This window comes from Octopus bimaculoides, chromosome 2 (assembly GCF_001194135.2).
Source record: "Octopus bimaculoides isolate UCB-OBI-ISO-001 chromosome 2, ASM119413v2, whole genome shotgun sequence".
Classification (NCBI taxonomy): Eukaryota; Metazoa; Mollusca; class Cephalopoda; order Octopoda; family Octopodidae; genus Octopus; species Octopus bimaculoides.
In genome coordinates this window covers 36,006,360-36,024,330 of record NC_068982.1, presented here as the reverse complement: position 1 = coordinate 36,024,330, position 17,971 = coordinate 36,006,360, and the positions used below count along the sequence as shown (strand labels likewise).

The window sequence follows — 17,971 nt, the reverse complement described above, 5'->3', positions numbered from 1 at the left end:
TGACCCAATACTGCAGATTGCTAAGCAAACTTCTTAATCCCATGGTCATCCCTGTGCCTTTAATATGCATGACTAATACACATTTGCTGAAATATTACAGTGACTACCATTCTTTAGTTATATTGCTGCAGACCTAAATCTTATTGATATTTATTGCACAGTTCTTAAGGTAGAGATTTTATATTGTTGGAGGTGTACCACTTGATTTACGATGGCTTGTATATCAGTGCATATGTTGTTATTGTAATAGGAACCTGGAGTGTTGTAATCTGGTGTAAATTAAATTATTTTCCTGTCAGAGGAATTTATATTAAATAAATTGTTATTTAACTTAAATAACATAAATGCAAGTTTCCAGTTTCCTTTCTCTTTAAGGAAAGTATGCTTTGTTAGTAGAACAATTGTTTGACAACATAGACATTAAAATTTGGCTTCTGTTTGTGAATATATCCACCTATCTTTTGTTAATTTATGAACCTAATTTTTATTTGTCTAACTAAATAAATGTATTTGTGTGTACTTATATAAACACTGCAAACAATATTTATATATACACCCTCATATAGATATTACACACACACACACAAACACACTCATGAATGTACATAGAAAGACATAGGTTTTAATTACTAGTCTTTATGAATTTCTGCAAACAAAACCAAGCAATAACGAGCATGTGTCATTTGCTGATAGATATTCATGAAACAGTGAAGAGTGGTCTCAAGATATTGCATCTCACAAACGAGGTGACAAGGAACCCTGATGGTCGGTGACATTCAGTGCTGGAGCAGACCTGTCCACCTGTGCAAGTATGGCAAAAACGTATGTTAAAATGAGGTCATGATGGAGGCTGGGATAAATAATATATTTATCTATATCAAGGCCTTTCTTCCATTTTGTACCAGCTAAGTCTCCATCTGCTGTCCTCCTCCCTTGTCTATGCAATAGACCCCTCATCTACCACCAATAATTCCTATAACTATTCAATACTTAGCCCTCTCTCTCTCTCTTTTCAGCAAACATGTAGTTGATACTATGTGTCTCTCCCTCATCATGATGTCTAAATGATGGACTTACTGGTATCCAATGCACCTCCTCATTTTTCCTCCCTTTCCATCTGACTACCAACATCCAACATGCTTTCTTAGAACTGCCTGTTTCTATGGTCATCCATCATTCACTCTCTGTCTTTTTCCTGCTAATATAAAGACCCCCTTCAGTCACGAATGACCATGGGATTACACCTAGAAGGTTCCCTTCTGAGGCACAAGTCTAGGTAAGGTTGTTTCGCCCATGCATACCAGCCTCCCTTCTCCATGCTACTGATGTTATCCAAGGGAAAGGCAAAGGCCAATACAGCCTGGTACCAGTGACTTGGCAACTCATTTCTGGAGCAGTGTGAAATAAAGTGTCTTGTTCAAGAGCGCAACACACAGTCTGGAAATCAGACTCACTACCTCATGATTGAGAGCCTAACACTCTAACCACTGAGCCATATAGCTGCTGTTTGTGTCTTTCCCATTACTCTGCACCATTACTGTCTCTCTCATTACACTTTACCTTTACTATCACACTCTTCTAGTACTCTCTCTCTCTGTTTATTCTGTTTTGCATACAAACTTGTAGCTGCAATTAGTTTCTTTCCCTCATTACTATATGCCTTTATTGCCCTGCCTTTACTGTCTCTCTTCATTACTTTTCTAACACTATCTCCCATTTCTCCCTCCACTTTCACACTATTACTCCACCCACTCTGCTTCCACCTTTATTCACTCTCCTTTTCTCCTTCTCACTCCAGTTCATTTTCTGCAATCACCCTCTCTGCTATCTTCTCTATTGTTCATGTTGCCCTGAACAAATAGAGATAGTTTAGAGCAGTGAAGACCCTATCTGCCTTGCAGGATATAAAGCAACCTCTCAAGTGCTAGTTCTACAACAAAATGCATTTAACACATTCTGAAAAGGGGATGGCATATGAGCAGAAACATTGTAAATTGAAAGGACTTTTTGTCTTGCCAAGGACATGACAATGTCTCTAGTTCTGGTGTCACAATAAAATGCACCCTATTCACTCCGTAAAGTGGTTGATGTTAAGAAGGATTTACAGTTATTGAAACCATACCTAATAAAGTATTAATTCTGAATAAGAACTTACTTGATCTATGACAAGGCAGTATGGAAATCAAATGTAAAATAATAATAATGATGTATTTAAAAAAATGCATACAACTTGTATGGCAACCAAAAGAAATAGCACTTCTAATGAAATGTGTCATCATCATTTTGCATACCTTTTCCCATGCTTTTGTGGTTTGGATGGATTTGGGCCTTCTCCAGCAGAGTATTTCACAATGTATTATCCATCCTGTCCTTTGTGAAGTTCAACATTCTACAATCAGCCTTCATCACATCTTCCCGTGTCTTTTTCAGTTTTCATCTTCTGCAAGTTCTTTCCACTTGGATTACTTGGTACTTTGTTAGTCATCTGTCATCTTCCTTATACATCACATGTCTATACCAGTGCAGCCTTCTTTCTAGTACACTACAGCTGAATCCTCTTAGACTCAGTTATTCCATTTGCTCATTTGTTCTCCATTAGTCATGCATGCTTACATTATTTCTTTCCAGCCTTCACATATCTTCAGCATTCAGTTACCATGTTTTGCTGCCATGCAATATTGGACTCTATAACCAAACATCTTACAGTCTGTTTCACACCCAGCGGAAATAACATCTCCCTAAACTCTTTGCACTCTTTCTCACTCTGATTATTATGCTTTCAGAGCATCCAATTTCACAGCTGATGAAGTTGCCTAAGAAACAGAAATTGTTGCCTAGCTAACTTTTCTTTGTACATCTACAACCCATGAAGTCCTATTCTGCCTGTGAACCCATTGCATCACTTGTGCATTCATAATTTACTATGGATGTACTGTAGCACTTTTCCTGCATATTGAGTTTAGCCACTTTTCAGGTGGTAGTAGAGTTATATATTCTTCTTTGCTAAGAATTTTTTCTTAGGTAGGTTTACATTTTGGATTTCTTGTTTCTAGGTTCAACTTCCATATTTGGAACATTTTCTTTAAATTCTATGACTTATTCAGTTTTGAAAACTAGGTGAGTAGCATACAGGAATTCCTATGAACAGCTAAACTTGAATGTCTCTCTTATGGCCTGGTGCTTCAGTGGACACTTGCCTGCATACTAAATCTTTATTGAACTTGTTGCTGTCAACTTGTTAACAACACCCCTGTCCATAGCTTGCACATTTCTTACATGTCATGTGACCACTAGATTACATAGTGGGGAACCTTCTCAATGGCTTTCTCTAAGTAAGCAAATGCTAGGCATAGTAACTTAGATAAGAAGGCGTCAGTAGTATGCTGTTCAAACACAAATCTGTATAAGTATCTTTTCTAAGCTAATTTTCTTCCTAATTACCTGTGCTTTTCTCTTACTTTCATAATTGACACATAACTAAATGCCTCTGTTGTCGATTCTTTCATTGTCCACAGCTGTAAATGATGATACTGTCACATAAATCATTGAGGATGTCACCTTCTTCTACTACATCATTAACTGTGTGAATGACTACTGCATTTACAATTTTGCCTGATATTTTCAAAGACTCAGCAACTATTGCTGATGGTCCAGATGATTTCCCTGATTTTCTATGCTTGGCCCATTTGACCATAAAGATTTCAGTGTTCAGTAGCTGGTTCCTTTGTTGGGTTTAAGCAGGGTGGAGTTTCATAGAGCATTCCTTACTTCTTTTGCTTGGTATCCATGAGGGTGAGTGTACTACTGATATCTTGTACACACTTCACCAATGACATCTTGATCATACTGGAACACCTCACATTTCTGATCCTCTGTCTCTCTCTGTATATTTGATTACTACAGTTTTGGATATAGTTCTAATAAACTGCACAGTGGCTTGGACAAGTTTATTTTACTATTGGACCAAGCCAACTAAATCCTTGTGGGTAAATTTGATAAGAGTAGACTGAAAAAACCTGTTGTGTGGATATGTTTTGTGTGAGTGTGTTTACATTAGAGCTCCATGGGAGTTGTTTGCTATGAACAGTGTTGTTGACACTCCTGTCAACAAATAGCCCACTCTCTTCACACCTTTGAAGATGTGAAATAAATTCCTTACTTGAAAAACAGGTGAGGGTTAGTGACAGCTGTAAAAACAATGCCTCACTAATGTATTTGTTTGACCCATGCTAGCATGGAAAATGAACAAATGAAACTCTAAAGCCACTATGCTTTACAACCAGCAAATTAAATTCAAAAGTGTGTTTATTCTGCTTTCCTTTTCATTCCTTACTAAGTACACTTGATGTTTAGCTTCTCTTGTAGCTATTTACCAGTGTTTGCTCTAGTTTTTCTTCTATTCTTTCCATATGTCTCTTAGCTCTTATGTCTATTTACTATACAATTTCCACCTGGCTGGCAACTTATCAACAGATTTGGCCTTTGGCTCACAGCAAGTTGTTTTGTAGAAACTCTGAGTTGTCTTCTATGCCATAATCCTCTATCTTTCTCCCTCCTCATTGTTGGTGTTACTTATTATTTCCTTGAATTTCTGTATGACCGAGGATCTTTAAGTGTCCATACTTCCCTTCTTAGTATTGTCTAGTATCTATCAGTCTGTCTAATTCTTACATTCATGCTGCTAATCACTAGTCTTACTTTGATTCCTCTTCATTCCTTGCTCATGTGCCATATCCATAGCCTCCATGTACCTTGCAATAGCCATCATGGTGTTGCCCAACATATCCATTAAAGTCATCATTGATGATGGGATTGCTGTCATCTGTTATCCAGGTAGTCTGTAGAAAAACCTCATTGAAACAGGCCTTTTGCTCATCTGTCAGTTCAGATTGTAGTGCAAAGACCACTGTTGCTGTCATGTCGTTTATAACTAAGCTTATTTATCCTTTCACATACTCTACCTCAATTACTGCCAACAATGGGCCTGTATGAGAATTTGTTCATAACACCAACCATATCAATTTTAAGTAATCCTTTAAATAGACTATGTCTACAGCATCTTTCTGGTTATTTTCTTGTTAAAAACCTATTATTGTTTATTGTTTTCAGAGTAAAATATACTTCAATTAGTCCTTTTTTTAAAAATTATTATTAAAGATTTACTAACCTTTCATAAACTACTCGCATCTAGAATATATAAAATGGATATACAGTGCATTTTTTGAAATTCGATTTTGTATTTCAGATGCATAATTTTTAAATCATGAATAGAAACCTAGTTTATTTTAATTTTTCACCCTCCAGGTGGCTGCCAGTGAAGTATCTAATCATATTCATCGACAACCAAAGAAAGATGGTTTAGTACCAATATTTATTAATGCACAAACTGGTATTTTTCGAAACACTGCTACAATTACACTTGGTGCACGTGGGGACAGTTACTATGAATATCTACTAAAACAGTGGTTACAAACAGGAAAAATTAATAATACGTATGTTAAATTTGTATCTTTATTTTTAAGAAAGTCTACTTATAAACATTATACACTCTCAACAGAGCCTTTGTCTAGCTTGTGATGAATTTGAAAATAATATTTATAAAAAATATCAAGTAATGACTGGAGAAGATACATACTGTACATAATTTAATCCAAATTATTTCTTCCTCCTCTTAATCATTATTTATAATTGAAAATAATGTCTACTTCAAAAGTTTATGTAGCCCTGCTGTTTCCTGAATCATTATCATTATATTTGATAGAATAATCTGAATGCTAAAGAATTTAGTTGAGTTTCTTGTGGGTTTTGGCTGTATTAGATGCAGACCCTATTTTCAATTCTATTACCATTGCTTGAATTTCCCTTATACTTATGATAGTTTTTAAAACAGCTTGAAGATCCCACACTCTGATTTATGCCCTTAAAAAAATCTGAGACCTTGTACCTATGTAAGAAATCAGTTATTATTTTGTAAATTAAAAATCTGATATTTATTTTATTTATTGCTGGATACTAAAAGAGTTTTCTTCATTCAAAATTCTGTTTCTCAACAGTTTCAAAGATGATTACTTAGAGGCAGTGAAAGGAATGCAGCTTCACCTCATGAAAATGTCAGAACCTAGCAAATTAGTGTATTTGGGGGAACTGCTTGGTGGTCGACATTTTAGTCCGAAAATGGTAAGCTGGATATATTATATTTTGATTTCTTTCATAGGATATTGGTTTAGTCTAATGCAAACATCTGTATCCAATGCAAATGGTTCACTCGGTGAGGTAGAGTAAATTTTAATAACACAGCCATTTCTTTTTGTTGATGTTCTCTTATAATCTCTAACAAGTGACTCTTTTTCTACATCATCATTGTTCTAACATCCATTTTTCCATGCTCACATGGATCAAATAGAATTTGATGAGGCAGATTTTCCAGTCAGAGGCACTTCCTGTTGCCAACCTTCACCTTTATTCAAGTATGGTACTATTTCACCATGACCAGATGTTTTCACAGAAGATTGGAAACAAAGGACACTGCATGACGGAAGCATTTGTTTACAACTATCATGTGATGTCAAGGCAAGGTGACAGTAACATACACACACACACATAAGCACATATAATATATATGATGGCCGTCTTTTAGTTCCGTCTTCTATACCTACCCACTCAAAGCTTTAGTCAGCCCAGGGCTGTAATAGAAGACAGTTGCCCAAAGCACCTCACAATGGCACTGGAGCTAAAATCATGTAATCGGGAAGCTAACTTTTTATCACAGTCAAACCAGCACCAACAATGTATTGAAACCTGCTCTATCTGTAGAGTTGACTGGATTTAATCTACATAACATATTTACAATTCACTTTCAATGTTATTTATATGAGGTGTTATTTGCAATTAATTTGATAATTGAAAGTCTCTAATACAGCTGTAGTGTGAGACTTGAACTCAGCTACATAGCTTATGTTGGTAGTGAATTAACAGAATTGTTTAGAGTGTCAGGTGAAAAGCTTAATATATTTAATTCTGGCTCTCTGAGTATTTGGGTTGGCTATGGCTAGCTTCAGCATAGAAGAGATAGAGTATTTGGGCTGGATATGACTGGTTTAAATGCAAAAGACTTAAGCTCTTGGATAATGAAGTCTAGAAACATTCAATAAAACATATATTGGTTGAAAGTGTATTAACTCTACCTCTTTTATGTTTGAGCTAGCCATAGCCAGCCCAAGTACTCTGTTTTACATTCAAACTAGCCATATCTGGCCTCTCACACCTAACTTACAGTGACTTTCAAAGTATAAATAATCACAACGTTGAAATCTCAAAGCTATGAAATAATACATGATTAATTCAAAGTAATATGAATAAATGAACATTACATTTGACAAAGTAATCAGAATGCTAAAGAGTTAAAGTATTTCTTTTATTACAGGACCATCTTTTATGCTACCTCCCTGGAACATTGGCCCTTGGTTACATGCATGGCCTTGGAGATGATCATTTAGAACTGGCCAAGAAACTCATGAAAACTTGCTTCTATATGTATAATCGAATGCCCACCAAACTGAGTCCTGAAATTGTGTACTTCAATATGGCTCCAGGAGCTAAAGAAGATTTAATTGTAAAGGTAATTAAATGTTTAATTGTGAAATATTAATTTACACTGGATAAATGTAATACAAAGCTAAAATACTGGTTTAGAATTTTTTTTTTAAATTAATTATTCCTGTATTCTTTTTAGATTCTCCTGTGGGAGATGGGAAAGGTGTAGCTTGGTCAGTATATTTTGTTGTACTTGGACTCCTGTTGGCTGATAGAAATGAATTTTCTATGACAATAATTTAAATGTAAAAGAGAATGAGATCTGATAAAATTTTACAGATTTCCTTGTGCAGGTATCTTCTACTGTAGCCTTGGGCCAACCAAAGCCTTGTGAATGGATTTGGTAGACGGAAACTGAAAGAAGCCCATAATGTATGTGTGTTTGTGTCTGTTCCCCACCCCCACTGCTTGACAACTAGTATTGGTGTATTTACGTCCCTGTAACTTAACTGTTCAGCAAAGGAGACTGATAGAATAATACCAGGCTTAACAGAAAAAAAAAAGCACTGGGGTTAATTCATTTGACTAAAAATTCTTCAAGGCAGTGCCCCAGCATGGTCTCAGTCTAATGACTGAAACAAGTAAAAGATAAAAGTAAAATATATAACCAGGCACAAACATGGCTGAGTGGCTACGAAGCTAACTTTACAACTTTCAGGTTCATTCCCACCGTGCAGCACCTAGGGAAATTGTCTTCTATTATAGTCATGAGCCAACCGATGCTTTGTGAGTGAATTTGGTAGATGGAAACTATAAGGAGGCACGGCATGTGTATATCTTTGTTTTCTCGTCACCCACAACTACTTGGCAACCGGTGATGGTTTGTTTATGTCCCCACAACTTAATGGGTTGGTAAAAGTGACTGACAGAATAAGTACCAGACTTTAAAATAAGTCCTAGGGTTGATTTGTTCAATTAAACTCTTCTAGATGATGCCCAAGCATGGCCATGGTCCAGTGACTGCAAGAACTAAGAGAGAATTGATTTCCATACTTGTTAATAATGCGAACATATTCATGAATTACTTGAAAAGGAATTTTCTTATTTAGATACTCTTCACTTGTGTGAGACAGTGAAATATAATTTCTCAACACTCCTCTCACAATCATTGTTTTATTATATTTCTATTGGTAATTGGTGTTTTATCAATTTATTTCTAAAATTTTAACTATTTGGTTTTTGTTTCATTCATCTATGAAACCTTATAATTATATCTTTACAGGCAGTAGACGCTCACAATCTTCATCGACCAGAAACAGTGGAAAGCCTTTTTTATTTATACCAAATTACTAAAGACAAAAAATACCAAGAGTGGGGTTGGATGATATTCCAAGCTTTTGAGAAATATACCAAGCTCCCTAATGCTGGTTATTCTGCCATCAATAATGTCAAAAGTATTACCAATCCTGGTTTTACAGATAAAATGGAAAGTTTCTTTTTAGCGGAAACCCTGAAATATTTCTATTTACTTTTCGCAGAAGGTGATGCTATTATTCCTTTGGACAAATATGTATTTAACAGTGAAGCTCATCCATTACCAATCTATAATTCTTAAATATATTAAAAAATTCATTCAAAAAATTTTTTTTTCTTTTGCCATTTTTCATCACAGAAAAATAAACAAAACGGTTGTAAAAAAGAACATTCTGAAGAAAATATGATTTCAGTTGTGCAGATTTTTAAAGAGCTGTATTATAAATTTTATTCAAAGACTCTTTAACTATATGTTATTTAAATCATCAAAAATGTGAAATAGTGGTGTTAATTCTCTGATTTAAATTATGTTCTACAGTAATAATACATTTATTTGTTACCAAGGTAAAGATTATGTTGTAAAACACATTTAATTTTACCTACAGATTTTCTTCATAATAATGCTATTAAAAAAATCCCAAAACATTTGAATGCAATCCAGGGAAGAATACTAAAAAATATTTATATTGGGAGTCTCTTTGGCAAAATTGCATTCTATCCTGTATAAAGATGATATAAATGTGTTTTACTGAAGTTAATGCATTATCCCAATCGATAAATATCATACAGACCAATAATCCTTTAGTATATTACCTATTTTTTATGCTGATTTCATTTTATTTATATAATAGATGACTGTTAAATATTGAAAAGGCATTGAAATGAAAATATATATCATGATAAAATGCAATAGTTTTAATATACGTGTATTAAAATCTTGTCTAGTTTTTAATCTGAGATGTTATGAAAAGTTGTCATGTAACTGAGTAATATATTTGGATCAACCTTCCTTCATAAGAAAGTGGTCCAAAATTTTTGATTGCTGATAAGAATTACCTAAATGCAAAGAAAAAAAAATGTAATGTAAATATTTTTATGGAAAATAAGGAAAGAGAAAAAAAATTTACTTCTTGAAATTATGAAAATTAAATTGACATTGCCAAACTATAGGAGGTTTATGGTTGAATGAATCAGCCAGTATATTACTGGTTGAATTATTGAACTCAGCTGAATTTAAATTCTGAACATAAAAGGATGTAACTAAATAGTACAGCCTTATGTTTCTGCCCTGTTTGCCATACTCTCGGATATTAATTAGAAAAAATAAGTGACAACTTGGGTCAGTTTTATATTTTATTGTTTTTAAATCAAACATCTCATTAATCAGTAATCACCAAGATTTGCATGTCATTTTGTACAAAGTCAAAATATCCAATTTAAACACTGAAAATATAAATGCTATAGTTTCAGCAGATTAAATTCATTGATGACCTGAAACATATACCCTGTACATAAAGATAAATGTATATGGCTGTACAAATAAGGAGCACTCCACTACCATCAAGCTTATGACAAGCTGAGCAGAGATTTTTATGTCTTGTCTTCAAGAAGAATTTAGTGAACCTCAATAGTAACACTGAGTATACATCCATACATAAAAGAGGTGAAGAAAAATGTGAAACGAGGCACAAAGTCTTAAATTTTTACATTACTTTATTTGAGCATTATAATCAAGTTATTTATGTGTATACATCAAGCTCTTTAAAGCAGTCAGTGTTAAAAACAACTATTTGTAATTCTCATTAACAATGTATAAATTTCAAAGGCTTTTGTATAGCTATTTTTCTCTCTTTCACTCCATATGCATCAATTTGTTATGCTTAGTTCCATAAATAATTCTTGTAAAAAGATAGATGCAGGTGCGGAAATTTTATGTTTACGAGAAGAATACATGGATTATTTCTTTTTAATATGGAGACATTGACTCCATTATAATAATTTTAAAAGTACAGTCATCTAATTTCTCCAGATAAAGCACTTATCTAATGTGAATTTGGATTACTCAGTAAGTTAACTATTTGGGGGTGCCTTTTAATAAGACAAAGCTATATTGTTTATAAAATAACCACTTCCTGTTTACAAATTTAAGTTACTTGGACTTTTTCTTGCATTCTCTTCAATAATTCTTGGTACAGCAAGTCTATTTTCCCCCTCACATTAAGCTGCACTGTGAAAGATAAATGGATATGATGTACTAGTCCCTTCTTCTCTCTCTCTGATCTCCCCACAAGTTTAGTGTTGAGATTTATTGAGAAATAATCATGAAAGTCCAATAACTGTTTTGGTAAAACTTAAAGGTTTTCATGTGCTGGTCCTTAAATTCAGCTGTTGTTCAGAAACAAAATAAATTGGGTGTTTAGAGCCTTTCCTATTGTGATACCTTCCAAAATTCTTCCAGTTGAATTTGTTGTAATTCTATCTTTGAATTTTTATTTTATCCCTGCCATTGTTGTTTACTATCAGTCAATAACTGGTATACTTCAGTATACCAGTTATTGACTGATAGAGAAAAAGCAGGCAAATTTCCCTCGAATTATACCCTGCTGTTTTAAGTAAGGATAGGACATTTTGATTAATGCCCTACATAACCCTAAAAAGACAGGATGGCCATCACTAGAATACTTTGGATCATAGATATGATGGTTAAGAGTTGACCTGCAGTTAAACATCAAAAAGAAAACACAAATTACAGCTCTTTAACTCCTTATCTTATTTAACAAAAGTAAAAATATTTCTTGAAATATAAAGTATGGGTGGAGAGGGTATTCATGCAATGAAACTAATCTAAAATTACTCATCTGGTTCTATATAAATAGTTAAAACCTCAATTTATGAAAAATAGTAATAAGAGTTCAGTAATATTTATAAATTTGTGAAAACAAATGAGTTCAGGCAATAAAATTTACTTTTTGTAAAAAAAAAAAAAAACGATCTGTCTCATGTTCTTTTCTTATAACCTTATTAATACCAATTCACCTATACTGAAGTGTTCATCTTGACATTAGCCTTTTAGCATTTAAACTGGCCATATCGAGTCAAAATATTCTGTTTTAAGTTCAGATTGGTCAGATCCTTCCTCTCACACCTACCCTACAATGTCATTTTGAAAATAAAGTTACATCATTGAAATCTCAAAAATACAAGATAATACATGATTAATTCCAAGCAATGTAAATAAATAAGCATTACATCTGACAAAATAATCTGAATGCTAAAAGGTTAAACTCTCAAACAGAATCTCATTATAACATAAGATTTGATTTGGTCACTAAAATAATATACCAATTATAAAGCTGCATATATATATATTTTGCTTAACTCAGTCAAAATCTTGATTATACTGGAACAGAAATACACTCATAAAAAGCTGAAGTAGACCATGTGTATTTTCAGGGCTTTTACGCCCTGTGAATTCTGCTGAAAACTAATTTATAATTTTATATGCAGTATATAGGAATCAAAAACAATGTCATATCATGTATCATGAAGTACTATTATGGTTTAATATAATCAGGATACAATGTTTACTTTCTTAAACTATTCAAAGCTGGGGGTTTTTCCCTCTATTTCTATTCCAGCTTTGTTTTGAAACAACTTTGTTTTCATGAAGAAAGAACTTGATCTAAGCAGAAACTAACTGAAGCATGAAATGTAGTAATAACTTAATAGCACTAAAATTCATAGATCTCTAAATCATGACAAATAGCAACATATGGCCTTGGAATATAATTACACTAGAGCAATCATTTTTAGGAGACGTAGTGCCTTAATTCAACCCTTTAGCATTTAAACTGGCCACATCTAGCCCAGATTTTCTGTTTTATGTTTGAGCTGCCAGATCTGACCTCTCATACCTACCCCACAATGTCATTCTAAAAATAAACAGTCACTTCCTCAAAATCTTGAAGCTGAGATAATACATGATTAATTCAAAACAATGTGAATGAATAAGCATTACATTTGACAATGATCTGAATGTTAAAGGATTAATCCAGACCCCTACATAAAACAAAAGGATGTTCGAGAAAATTTTTCCATCTAAATAAAAAGGGATTAATGCAGTGACAATTTATAGCCCAAACAATCGATGTTGGAGCCATTTTCACACTCAAATTCAAAATGCAGGTGATTTATTTATACAGAAATGCTTTTTGTTGATCTGAAATTGTCTTTCATTCAAGTAGTTATTCATTTGAGTGTCACCAATAGGGTAGGGTAACTGATCAATATTTGTGTTTATCTTCAGATGTAATACCATTGTTTATATTAGAGAAGCACCTATATCAAATGAACAAGGACAAAGAATTGTCCCTATGAGGGACTCCTTTCAACTCAAGAAAAATTCCTATCCAAGATTGATCAATTTTTTGTTGGAAACAACTGGCAATGAGAAATGCTAAAACTAGTTAAATTAGTTGTTTTTCTTTTGTTCTTTTATTCTTTGCCAAACTATTATGTTACAGGGATATAAACACCAGTTGTCAAGCAGTGATTGGGTGGAAAACAGGTACACATATCTATATATACAACAGGCTTCTTTCAGTTTCTATCTACAAAATCCACTCAGAAGACTATAGTTGGCCCGAGGCTATAGAAGATACTTACCCAAGGTGCCTTGCAGTGGGACAATGTGGAACCATGTGGTTGGGAAGCAAGCTTCTTACCACACAGTCATGTCTGTGCCTATATATTTTTTTCTAATTTTGGTACAAGGCCAGCAATTTTAAAGAGGAAAAGCTAGTCAATAACATAAACCCAGTACTCAACTGGGATTTATTTTATCGACGCCAAAAGACGATAAGCAAAGTTGACCTTGGCAGAGTTAGAGCTAGCCAAAAGAAATTACACTAAGCATTTTGTCTGGCACACTAACAATTCTGCTAGCTCACACCTTTATTATATAATATTACTGTGAAAATTTGGTAGTCATTATTTAGAGTCACTGATCCTGGGTGTGTGGATGGCTCTTGTGAGCTGCCTGCAGTATTTTACAGAGTACCCACAATGAGACTCTCTTCAGCTGTAAGTGGAGATCCCAACTATTTCACCACCTTCTGACTACTGCACCCTCCAGCAATGATGAATAGCAGTTGCAATTAAGAATGTCTAGAGTCTTTTGGCCCATATTGTAGCCTGGTGTTCATGTCATCCATGCAGCCACCACAACCAAACTGAGCATAGCAGTTACCATGCAGCAACCCATGTTTTGACATGTTGCATCTTGTCAGCCAGAAGAACCTGGACCTTGGAGCTTAAACCAAGCTGCTGGCTCTGTTAATACTTTTGACAAACAAATTTTTTCATTATTCACTGAAGTTTTATTCTTTCATGTTTCTCACGTGGTTTGTGTTGAGATTATTACACTGAGTTTCTTCCAGTGTTTTTTTTCCATAAGTAGCCCTTCTTCGTCCTGTGCCTGTTTGCTCATTTCTTCTTTGGGTTTGTCATAGCCTCATCAAGTCCAGCTCACCAAATTTTACAAATAATTAAGGTAAATAAGTATATTTTTCTTGATGATTCTCTCAAGTTGCTCTATAGAACAATACAGAGATCATTACCTAGAAATGCTCAAACCTATATCTTGCTGGCTCTGGGCCTTTTTTTTCACTTCTAAATAGAGTGAAATTCTGTCTGTTCAGAACCCCTGTATCTACATTTGCTCTACATAGACATATACTTTTTTGGAATCGGGATGATCCTGGGATTGAAAACCCGACCTTCTTTTAGGTTCTTCAACATCTAGCATTGAGATCTGATGTAAGAGCATTTGGGCTACTATTTCTAGCAGGCCAGGTGACCGTGAGAGGTCTCAAATGGTTTACAAGATTTACTTCGCTTAGCTATAATGATAAACACAACAGTATTAGAAAACTGACCAAAACTTTTTGAATTCAATACCAAACTTTGTGACAGTTACCTTCGTCACCTACAATAATACAATTAACAAGAGTCAATGACAATCACTCGAAATTGTTGGACTTCACCTCATGCAGCAGTACTTTTCCCATGGTCTGCTCTATGTTGGTTGTTCCAGAGTTGGAAATGGCAACAATCTCTTCCTACTAACACCAAATGGTAAAACCAAGAATGTCGTTCCTGTTGCTTTACAGTGATCTTCAAATGTCACAGTGATATAAAATTCTCCAAAATGTGATGTTCTGTGATATAAATCTGAGATGGTAGGATACCAATAAATGTTTTATTACTATTGGTCTCTTCAGTTTTGGGCTGAAGGTCCAATTAGCCCTCCACAGGCTAGCTTAGAAGTCTGCACAGAGTGCGGCTCTTAAGCTAGTCTATAATAAAGCCCAATTGGATAGACAGGTAACAGATTCCTGGCTACAATAGGGTTCTTCCTAATTACAACTCCTATGAATTTCTTTACCACTATCAATTTGAGCAGCACTCTAGCATATTTTTGCAATGGGTCATCATCCTTTTGAGTTCCTACAAATCAAAGCCATAAATATGTTGAAAGACAAGATAGCTATGATGGTGATAACATATATTTTAATGCACCAGTTTTTTTTTTTTTATATTTTCAACAATGATAAAAATAAAAAAATGAGTAGCAAATCGAACATGTGTTTTAGACTATACTAGACACTGTAATTCAAACTAATCGATACAATAATGGAATAATTGGTGATGTAATATGTTTGCAGTGAATATATGAAGATTTCGCTAATAGGATCCTTTTTTTTCTTCTTCAAAGATGCACAATTGTATCAGTGTTACTTCAGCACTCGATCTACAAGGGAGGTTTACTTCTTAGTTTTCTTTTTCAATTTCTAAAAACCCGTAAGATGTTGGCTAAAAATTTTTACAATGTGATCAGCGACGGGACAAAGGCTGTTGCATTTTTACAAGAAACCAACACTAAATTCACATAATTTAAGAAAAAGAAAGGTGCCACTTTGCTGTGATGTACAATTTAAAGGGAGATTACTTTTTAGCTTATTTTGTGTTAGTGGCTTCTGTCTGTACGAGTCAAAAGACGGAAACCTTTGAGAACCCAAGTTCTTTTGTCACAATGTTGTCTGTTCTTTCAGTTGAGATGCCCAGTCTCTCGGCTATCTGACGACATGATATTCGGCGATCTTGCATTATCATACCAAGAGCAAGGTCAAGGTTGTCCTTGGTGGTTGCAGCTGGAGGTTTGCCGGGTCTGGGATCATCTTCCACATTCTCCCTGCCACACTTGAATTCATTTACCCAGCGTTTAACTGTTGCATATGAAGGAGCATCGTCTGTTAAGATTCTCACCATATCTTCATGGATTTCTGATGGAGTCATGTCTTTCAAATGAAGGTACTTTATGACAGCATGATACTTAGTTTTCTCCCTTTTCCTTGTAACCTCGACATTTTTTTATTCAAAAATATGCAACAAAAAAAAAAAATATCAGAATCATAAAAATGAGCAAGAATACTCCGAAAAGACTGTACTTAGCAGAAAACATTGTTTCAGCTATCTACCTGCTCCGTTTCTAGGTTAGGCTCAAAACTTTTCATACACTCCTCGTATGATCTACATGAACAAATTTACTTTGGTAGGTGATCTACATGCTTATTTTAATTATTATACGGTTTTCGTATGAAATTGGTAAGAATTTTGAAAAAATACATTTACAATGCTAAGTATGTACAAAACAATTTTAAAAGTCATCTCTCTTGTAGATCACACACCAAAGTAGCATCCTTGTATCTATCAATATGTAGACTTACAGGTGACATTTGTGAATGAATAAAACTGTAGAGCATATAGTTAAGCAAGTTAAGACTATTCCAAATACTAATAACCAAGAGGGGTTTTTTTACCATCTCTAGGTTTGTATAACCAAATGTATTTCATTTTTGTAAAATAGTAATTCTTACAAGTACAGCAGTTTCTAACAAGCTGAGCAACTGACAGTAGAGATGCTATTTTGGAGTACCTGTCCTTCCGAACTCCATAGTCTATGGGGAATGAAAAGGGTATGAATGAGAGTTAAAATGTAAGATAATATTTGTATAAATCAGAATCCTAATTTCAAGTGTATGAAACAAAAAAAAAACCATTTTATCATGGTAGCTTTCAAACGCGATGAAGACATTGGACAATGTAGTCTTGAATACAGAAAACTGGATGGCTATGGTTGGATTTCCTTGGCTTTAGACGCTACATAATTGAAGCTGATTTGATGCTAAACAAGGCATTGCAAATTAATTTGATTATGTCCCTTGCACCTTTCACCCACTCTATGTTACACAACTGTTGTTTGGTCACAAAAACGATAACTTTGTAGAAAATTCCAAAAATAAAAATTATTGCTTCTCGATGACATGGTACGAGATTCAGTCTCACTGCATAACACCTTGGGTATTTTCTAGAATCTTTTGTTTGGAGCCACTTTTCAACTTCTTCCATTTTCGCCATAAGGTTGAAAATTTTGGTTAATTTTAGCCATCTGAAAGCCACAGATATATAAGTACCTGTTTCCATAGAAACAAGGCAAGCTGTTACCAAGCTTCTTACCACATGTTCTTTTTGTCACTTATTGCTTAAAACACCTGCAGTATAAGGTGACCATGAGATGTGCTAAAAATAACAGCTAAATAGGCCTTAAATCATAGCATGAATTTTTTTTCCCTCATAATCATATGAATTCCCCGTGTAGAATACATATTCGCAAAAACTTTCTGAAATTTTCAAAAAATAAAGTTATGTGGGGTTATGACATGCATAAAGCAGAATTCCTACAATATTTCATTTGTTTACAGCTGACATGTGCTGTCACGCACAAAATGACAGCTTCCAAATCCTGTTTTCTGACTAGGTAAAAATGATCAAACTTTAAAAAAAAATTTTTTCTGCAAAAAGCGAATTATCCGCTGAGGTTCAGCGTGGAAAATTACATCCATACACCAAATCTTGAAATGGTTACTATCTACCCAGTCACCAAAATTGTCCAGATGGACTATATGTAATCTGAACCTTTCCCCTTTATTTATTTATTTTTTTAACGGAATCCCACGTTTTAGGCTATGGAGATTCCGATTCTGAAAAAAAAATTTCAAAAATC

The 17,971-nt window shown here is 34.2% G+C and overlaps 1 protein-coding gene across 3 annotated transcripts in view; it reads left to right on the top strand.

The window, feature by feature from the left end:
- Nucleotides 1-11,835, top strand: part of LOC106884360 (endoplasmic reticulum mannosyl-oligosaccharide 1,2-alpha-mannosidase) — a 67,780-nt gene extending 55,945 nt beyond the window's left edge. For all 3 annotated transcript variants that reach the window (XM_014935708.2, XM_014935705.2, XM_014935709.2), the window contains exons 8-11: nucleotides 5,305-5,492; nucleotides 6,054-6,177; nucleotides 7,424-7,618; nucleotides 8,816-11,835. In XM_014935708.2, the coding sequence (XP_014791194.1) occupies nucleotides 5,305-5,492; nucleotides 6,054-6,177; nucleotides 7,424-7,618; nucleotides 8,816-9,148 (840 nt within the window). In that variant the 3' untranslated portion in view covers nucleotides 9,149-11,835. The remainder of the gene's footprint in view (nucleotides 1-5,304; nucleotides 5,493-6,053; nucleotides 6,178-7,423; nucleotides 7,619-8,815) is intronic.
- Nucleotides 11,836-17,971: the final 6,136 nt, after the last annotated feature.